This window comes from Sinocyclocheilus rhinocerous, unplaced genomic scaffold, assembly GCF_001515625.1.
Source record: "Sinocyclocheilus rhinocerous isolate Xijiao unplaced genomic scaffold, SAMN03320098_v1.1 scaffold113, whole genome shotgun sequence".
Lineage (NCBI taxonomy): Eukaryota > Metazoa > Chordata > Actinopteri > Cypriniformes > Cyprinidae > Sinocyclocheilus > Sinocyclocheilus rhinocerous.
Genome location: NW_015646846.1, coordinates 3,311,872 through 3,321,152, shown reverse-complemented (window position 1 = coordinate 3,321,152; position 9,281 = coordinate 3,311,872). Strand labels below are relative to the sequence as shown.

The 9,281-nt window shown below is 34.0% G+C and overlaps 1 protein-coding gene across 1 annotated transcript; it reads left to right on the top strand.

Moving 5' to 3' along the window:
* Positions 1–2,221: 2,221 nt before the first annotated feature.
* On the top strand, positions 2,222–9,281 carry LOC107708070 (protein FAM3D-like). Its single transcript, XM_016512215.1, has 13 exons — positions 2,222–2,249; positions 2,334–2,431; positions 3,632–3,648; positions 3,768–3,811; positions 3,896–4,000; positions 4,104–4,142; positions 4,261–4,384; positions 5,050–5,108; positions 5,294–5,344; positions 5,444–5,528; positions 5,633–5,759; positions 5,909–6,591; positions 9,199–9,281. Exons 1-12 carry the CDS (start codon positions 2,237–2,239, stop codon positions 6,002–6,004), a joined length of 858 nt encoding a protein of 285 aa, XP_016367701.1. The 5' UTR covers positions 2,222–2,236; the 3' UTR covers positions 6,005–6,591; positions 9,199–9,281.

The following is a 9,281-nucleotide window of genomic DNA, read 5'->3' as shown; positions in this document are numbered from 1 at the left end:
ATAAAATATTTGCAATTGAATTCAACGTTGTAAACGAATCTCACTTTTTAAAAGTGATCCTACCGTACAATGTTGACGGAAGTCTTCGCGTTGCCACACGATCGACCAATCACGCTCCCGTTACTCCTTTACGTCATTTGACAGGTAGCATAACTAGGAAGTAAACATCTATAATGGCGAGAAAGTCGTTGAAGTTAAGCCACTGCTCAAATATGTTACTAAACTTGATTTTAAATAGTATTTTTTATGAGTTCGCCTTCGCCTTTCCATCACATCGCGAATCCAGACAGTCAGAAAGTTTGGAGAAATCCACCTCAACACCAAACAATCAACAGGTTCGTTATTTACTTTCTTGCGTCCGTCACTTCTCTCAGTTTGCATACTTACTTACTATCCATGATCTGTTGTTTCGCAGGTTCTAAGACTCCATTTAGGAGTTATCGCGTCTGTTGTGATCGTTATTGTGGCTGCAATAGCAGCTGCTGTCTTCATCATACAGAAATACTGCTGTCCGCAGAGGTATATGCAACGTGTTTTATTTGACAGCGCAACCTAACCTTACAATCCTGTCACCAGAGTTGTTGTACGAAAAAATACGTTGCAATAATTTATACAAAAGTTAATTAATATAAACCGATATTTGTTGCCAAATTTGTCCCTATTAATTGACAACTAAATGTAGACTATTTTATTCCAGTAATGTAACGTATAGATACTCAGAGCTGCGACAAATGGAAGAGCAAAATGCAGCCAGAGAAGAGGACGATGGTTCAGATGAGGTTAGTATGTGTGGCATTTTAAAAATTAGTAGGCTAATAATAGCCTTCAAAACTAAATATTTAATTACCTTTTATTCTTACTCTGGGTTTTCTTTCCACAGGACCTTTTGGAGTGAATCGTGTAGCGCAATTTATCCTTGACGTTTCTCTTCTTTTTTTTTTTTTTTTTTTTTTTTTTAATACTGTGACATTATATGGCCAAAAGCATCACATGGGTCATTTAAAAACCACCATGAGTTCCTGAAATATTTATCTCTGTTCCACCATTTTCCAGCACAGATATGTCCACCAACCAGTTAAAATTAGCTGGTTAAATTTGTCAGGATTCAAAGGCTAAAATCTCCTTCATGAAAGCTGTGGGGAAGCGGTTCAGAAATATTAAGATGCCCATTAGAGATAAAAGTTACTATGATTTATTTGCAGGCAAATAACTTATGAAACGAGCTGTTATGGTTGTGGTGCCCATTGCTTAAAACTTGGTCAATACTTGGAACTACTTTTTAAAGAAGAACTTATTTAGTATTTTCTTGAATTTCTCAATGCAAGGTACGTTGTACCAAAGTCTGTTGAAATGATTGTTCCTCTATTTATTGTGCCTGACCTTTTCTTTTAAAAAGACAGCTTTATGATCTCCGGGTTGTTCCCACTGGATACTGTGAACAGTGTCACCAATACCAGAAGCACATCTGAAATGGCATTTGACTGTAAACAAGTCTTATCCACTGTAATGATGCTGCAGACTTTGCATTTCAGTGCCTTACTGAAGTCTGTTACTGTATAATTTAACTCTTGTGGTATTTTGAACAATAATCTGCACTCATATGCCGGTATTGGTATTTATAGTGGCAGTGTTTGGCTTCACCTCTATTTTAAGATGACAATATTGATACAGAATTATCATGTGCAGTCCAGAGCTCCACAACAGTGTTTTATGAGCTCAGTCCATGATGGGAAGTATTTTTGATTGATGATGATTGAATTCTGTATCTTTAGATTTTCATATGTTTGCACCTTTTCTGAGTCTGAACTACTGACTACTTTAAAAAAAAAAATTTTTTTTTAATTTAACTGAGAAGGAATAAAATTATATACATGAATATTCCTTGTATGTTTGATGAATATGCTTAAATTTTTCTCACAGATAGCCACAAGAGGGCAGCACACAACTGTAAAATCATTTAGCATGGAATAACAATATCTGTCTAGGTGACAAGTTAGGTTAGATGAGGTTAGACTTGTTTGAATTTAATGGTGCAAATTTACCACACCTTAAGGTAGAGCCTGCCAGATCAGGTTTCAGGCAGCACCATAGTCCAGAGAACTTTCAAACAGGTAAAAACTCAAAAGTAACAAGGGAAAAAAAATTCTTGTGATTCTAGGCAGTTGCATTTTAAATCATTTTATTATATTGCATCAGGCATGTGAGAATCCCAGAAGATTATTTTGGGCTACCAAAAATGAGACTTAAAGGTAAAGAAATCATTTTTAGCTTTTCTGATTATTTTGTATGACTGTTTGTGTGTATATTGAGCATATGTTACTTGTGTTTTTCAGATCATGTGTATGTTCTCACAACAATGCTGATCATCTTAATATGGTGTTTCTCTGTCAACTGGTCAAAACTCCAAGAAGCTGCCAAACGGTTATGTAATGTACATGGTGATTGTTCCTCTATTTATTGTGCCTGACCTTTTCTTTTAAAAAGACAGCTTTATGATCTCCGGGTTGTTCCCACTGGATACTGTGAACAGTGTCACCAATACCAGAAGCACATCTGAAATGGCATTTGACTGTAAACAAGTCTTATCCACTGTAATGATGCTGCAGACTTTGCATTTCAGTGCCTTACTGAAGTCTGTTACTGTATAATTTAACTCTTGTGGTATTTTGAACAATAATCTGCACTCATATGCCGGTATTGGTATTTATAGTGGCAGTGTTTGGCTTCACCTCTATTTTAAGATGACAATATTGATACAGAATTATCATGTGCAGTCGCTCGCTCCACAACAGTGTTTTATGAGCTCAGTCCATGATGGGAAGTATTTTTGATTGATGATGATTGAATTCTGTATCTTTAGATTTTCATATGTTTGCACCTTTTCTGAGTCTGAACTACTGACTACTTTAAAAAAAAAAAAAAATTTTTTTAATTTAACTGAGAAGGAATAAAATTATATACATGAATATTCCTTGTATGTTTGATGAATATGCTTAAATTTTTCTCACAGATAGCCACAAGAGGGCAGCACACAACTGTAAAATCATTTAGCATGGAATAACAATATCTGTCTAGGTGACAAGTTAGGTTAGATGAGGTTAGACTTGTTTGAATTTAATGGTGCAAATTTACCACACCTTAAGGTAGAGCCTGCCAGATCAGGTTTCAGGCAGCACCATAGTCCAGAGAACTTTCAAACAGGTAAAAACTCAAAAGTAACAAGGGAAAAAAAATTCTTGTGATTCTAGGCAGTTGCATTTTAAATCATTTTATTATATTGCATCAGGCATGTGAGAATCCCAAAAGATTATTTTGGGCTACCAAAAATGAGACTTAAAGGTAAAGAAAACACTTTTAGCATTTCTGATTAATTTGTGTAACTATTTGTGTGTATAATGAGCATGTATTAATTGTGTTTTCCAGATTGTGTGTATGTTCTCACAACAGTGCTGATCATCTTGATATGGTATTTCTTTATCAACTGGTCAAAACTCCAAGAAGTTGCCAAACAGTCATGTAATGTACATGGTGATCACATATGACAGCTTGTTAATCCGTGACATTATTAAAATCTATTTTTATTACTGTTATGTTTTAGTTTGGCTAAGATTGGGGTTGTTTTATATTCCAGATGAAGTTAGTGATTTTGTGACCAACTGTGACAATCCAGGTAAGCTTAATTTTTATGCTTATTTGTGGAGGAGATGGAGTTTAAGAAAAGTTTATTAGGGTGCAGTACTGTATTTTTTTTCGGGCAACTTGTTTAGAATCCCAGAAGATTATTTTGGGCTACCAAAAATGAGACTTAAAGGTAAAGAAAACACTTTTAGCATTTCTGATTAATTTGTGTAACTATTTGTGTGTATAATGAGCATGTATTAATTGTGTTTTCCAGATTGTGTGTATGTTCTCACAACAGTGCTGATCATCTTGATATGGTATTTCTTTATCAACTGGTCAAAACTCCAAGAAGTTGCCAAACAGTCATGTAATGTACATGGTGATCACATATGACAGCTTGTTAATCCGTGACATTATTAAAATCTATTTTTATTACTGTTATGTTTTAGTTTGGCTAAGATTGGGGTTGTTTTATATTCCAGATGAAGTTAGTGATTTTGTGACCAACTGTGACAATCCAGGTAAGCTTAATTTTTATGCTTATTTGTGTGAATTTGTGGAGGAGATGGAGTTTAAGAAAAGTTTATTAGGGTGCAGTACTGTATTTTTTTCGGGCAACTTGTTTATTTCTTTGGGCAGGTCTGTTTAAGTCTCATTTTGGTTGCTGTCCACATAAACATTGCCCTGTCAACCACTTCCCCTTCCACCTTCACAGCGGTGTAGCCAATGTGGTGGCTGCAAAAATCTGCTTTAACAATACAATGTAAGAACTGTTACAGCTTATTCATGACAGACTAACACAGTGGTGATTTAAATGAATTGTATACAATTCTGTCATCATTTCCTCGCCCATATGACTTGGAACACAACATGAGAATGAGATATTCATCAGAACATTCATGCTTACAGTGAGATTGCTTGCACATTTGAATATTTTCAAAGAATAGCAACAAATCTCTTGTCTGTTCCTCACACAAACCTGTTGTATGGCTTGTAGCACACAAGTCTTGATTACTTCGATTACTTTTAGACTTAGTTTTTTTTTGTGTGCTTTCATTTAATCATATTTTCTAAATGCATTTATTAAGTAATTGCTTAGAATCAGTATAAATCTGTTCATTGTGAAAACAATTAAATTTAATCCAACTATGAAAATGGTTTAAATATGGCTATAGCTATGGAACAAGCAAGATTCGTTTTTTTAAATGTATCAGATTAAAACAAATCAGATTTATTGATGCTATATATATATATATATATATATATATTATAAACTCTTATTACTTATTTCATTTATGCATGACTGACAAATATTCACCATTTTTAAGTTGTATTGAGATAAATGATGACAGTTTTCATTCTTGAATGAAATATTTTATGAAATGGTACTTATAGATGCTAAATGAGGGCAAATGTTCTTCTCTACAGCATCATGGGCGGCATCAGGAATAATGCAGGAGAAGGGCTAAACATTGTTATAGCAAACGGTTCGTTTATTTAAAAATAATTACAGGATTTCAAATTTTTTTTTCCATTTAATTCAAAAACATCTGAAATCATTTTCATATTTACTTATGTTAAAAATATTTGACTATATATTTACGCAGGCATTAATATTTATTAATATATGCAAATAAAATTCTATTTGATTAATTGACTCTTCTTTTCTTAGGTGACACCGGTAAAGTTTTAAGAAATAAGAACTTTAATCTGGAATCTAGAGGTAGGTCTCTTAGTGAAATTGTGCTTGCAAGAAATTGAATCTAACAAGATGTGAAGTAAAACTATCCTGATGTACGGAACCACTTGTTTGTCCTTCGAGATCCCCAGGAATTACTTGCCTATCTAAAGACACTAAAGCCAGGAAATATAGTGCTTGTGGCCTCATACATTGACCCTACAACAAAGTAAAAATGTGACAGCCTTCACACACCATCAACATGATTAACTTGGCTTTAGAGTTGAATTATTCATACATGTCTCACTTCCACTGCCACCGTCTCTTTTCCAGGCTGACTGATGAGATTAGAGATATATTCAGTGCACTGGGCAGCACGATGGTCAAATCCCTGAAGCCCAGAGATAGCTGGGTATTCGCAGGCGCCTATGGAATAAAGGAAGCACGTCCTTTTGAAAAGGTTGGAACATCTTTTTAAGTTTTTCATCAAATATTTATATTTTACTTTGGTTTAATTTCAGTGAGCGAAAATGAGTTTTCAGTGTTTTTTTTTTTTTTTTTCCTTCTTTTTTTTAGTTTTAAGTTGGTTGTTTTCTCTGTTATGTTTAGCTAATTCAAAATGATATGAGGAACAACGCATATGAAGACTGGCCAGAGATGGGGGAGGTCATTGGCTGCTTTCCCAGAATATCTGAGAATGAATAAGCCACATTAGCCAACCTCATATCACCACGTTTGAGACTTGAAAATAGGACATTAACAACACTGAAGGAATAGTTTACTCTCGTATTGCTCCAAATCCATATGACTTCCTTCAATGGAACACATCAGGCGAAATTTTGCATCTGTTTATGCTACTCTTTTCTAGAGCAACATTCTGCCACTATGATAATATTATAAAACAAAAGTACATTTGAAAGGTAATACAGATGATTCTGTTGTCATACGGAATTCCTTCACATTGGTTCTTATATAAGGTAACATTGTTGCTGTTGATATTAACAATGAAGAGTGGAAAACGGGAAAGTGACATCAGTTTAACACAGTCCCTTTTTTCACTCCCCCTCCTTCTGCTGATTTGTAGTACCAGTTAGGACACTGTATGCACTCTAGGTTGTAAAAGTGTGTGTGTGTTTGGGTTTGCTTGGAGGGATGTACATCCCCTCCTGCTTCTCCTCTTGCTCTGCATTGAAAGTAGCAGGTGGAATCCCAGAGAAATTGTTTCTGGAACAATCCTGAGGCACTGAGCATTCTGCACCTCTGGAATCATGGGTGTGACCCATGGAAAGAAAGTAAGGATATTTTAATCCAGTTTGAAGAACCTGTTTGTTGCTATGTTAGGAGTGCAAGTCATACATCTACTCTAAAGGTCTGACAGGACTTTGTTACACAAATGGATGATTGTAAATGGATGTTGTTCAAAAGCGTTGTAGGCTTAAAATGCTGAAATTTATGAGGTGAGACCGTTTCTTTTGTTTGATGCTATTTTCCTGTTTGTGTGACTTCAAATCAATGTTTGATCATGAAACAATTGTTCTAATATATAAGCTAAAATATACTTATTATGTATATACTTAAAATGCACATTAAATGATGAGTTGAGTGTCTAAGTTCATTTGCTTTCAGTTCTTAGGAATATTGTTATTTTAGTATTATTTATATACTATTATAGTTTTTATGAATTTGAATTAGCTTTTTTATATTTTCTGTTTAATTTTAGGTTATTTTTGGTTATTTTGTTATGTGCCTTTGACTATTATTATTATTATTATTATTATAATAATAATAAGGTTTAATATATTTTTATATTTTAGGTTTTATTTATTTCAAGTTAGTAATGTTAATGTTTCAACATTTCTTTGCCAGTTTTTCATCTAATATTTATTTTATGTATTTTAGAATTTTATTTCTATCATTTTTTTACATTTTATAATTTTTCTATAATTTTATTTTATTGCAGCTTTATTTCAGTTAACACAAATATTTTAAATAGTTTTAGTTCAAAATAATAACCCTGCATTATAGAAAATAAACTTACATTCTTCTCAAATCCAGATGTCTTAATCTGTAGCTTTCATGTCTTTTGAATTCTTTCAGTGTAAAAAAAAAAAAGTATGTATTTAGTTGCAATCTGTGACATTAACCTCATTTGAATTCTTTCTGATTTTCTTTCCCGTGGTGATTTAGTCCAAGGACTCCTCGTGACTTTCCTGACACAATCACATTCTAGACCGCAAACAGATTATGAAGGGAAAATGGAGAGTTTGTTTGGCAGGGCCAGTAATGAGGTGGCTAAATGCCAGCTGGTCCCAAAATGATTTTAGTCCAATATGATCAACCCAGCATGGTGTTAATGCGCACACACACATACCCACAATGCCTCCCTTGTGTTAGTTTAAATATCTCTAAACACACAGGGCTATTGTCCTCTTCATCAACAGCTTTGGAGATTACTTTCATTCGTTTGGATGGATGAGACAGTGCAATGTTCTATTATAACTTTTTGGAAACAATAATAGTAATATGGTTTTTGTTCACTACTATGATGGTAATAGCATGGTATTACCATGGTAAATGTTAATCATACAGTACCATGGTTATATGCTGTCACTATATAGCATGTGACTGTGAAAAGCAGAGGAAAAATGCAAAAGTAAAATAAAAATTGTTTTAAGATTTTTTTTTTTTTTTGTATTTTGCCTTGTGGTTAAAATATAATGACTCGTATCCATTTCCTTTCACAGGCAGATCATAATCATCAAAGTCATAATTCCTCTTGTGCTCAACCACTTATTGGACCTGGTGAATCAGGTTTTCTACGTTCCTTTCATATTATTTGATGCAGTTACATTGATTAATTGTGCTTTTCATTATTATTACTCATGCTTTCTTGAACAAAGGTGCATTTGTTGCTACAGTCATGTGAGGTGTCCTATTATTTTTCTATGTGAATTAACTTTTCTCCTGGTGGATGCTATTGTCTGTTTTTTAAAGGGACGTTCACCAAAAATTTTAATTTGCTGAAAGATTCACCCTTAATGCCATCAAGTAGGTTTGTTTCTTCATTGAAAGCGATTTGGAGCATTACATTACTTGCTCACCAATGGATGCTCTTCAGTGAATGGGTGCCGTCAGAATGAGTCCAAACAGCTGATAAAAACATCACAAGTAATCCATACAACTCCAATCCATCAATTAACATCTTGTGAAGTGAAAAGCTGTGTGTTTGTAAGAAACAGATTCATGATGAAGATATTAACTTCAAACATTTGATTCTAGCTAAAGTCCTTCTCAACTGAAACCAATATTGCTTTCTCCAGTGAAAAAGTCATCTTGTCTGAATCAGGAGAGAAATATGCACAGATCAAGCACAATTTACAAGCAAAAACAGTTCTAAACTATAAAATATGTTGTCGGATTTTAAAGTCCATTGACTACAGGGAAAGGACTTTTTCACTGGAGGAAGCATCATTATGGACTGGTATTTTGGCCAGAAGTGATTGTTTGAAGTGAAAACAAATCCATAATTACACTCTAAAAATGCTGGGTTGTTTCAACCCAACTTTGGGTTAAATATGGACTAACCCAACCGTTGGGTTAAAATTTTTTTATTACATTTTTAACCCAAAAGTTGGGTTAGTCCATATTTGACCCAAAGTTGGGTAGAAACAACCCAGCATTTTTAGAGAGTAATTATGGATTTGTTCCTTACAAACGTGCCGCTTTTTGCTTCACAAGATTTTAATTGATGGACTGGAGTCGTGTGGATTTTTTTTGTGAATTATTGCGATGTTTTTATCAGCTGTTTGGAATTTGCTGGGGGAAAAAATCAGCACATTTTCATTTTTTGGTGAATTTCTTTAATAGAATGCTCTCTTTTGCTCCTCTCCCTTTCTTAGATTTAATCTCTGATCTTGGATCAGTGATAGACCCTGAGCAGAGGTGGGGCAGAGAAGAGGATTTAGACCAGAGCAAGCTGCTT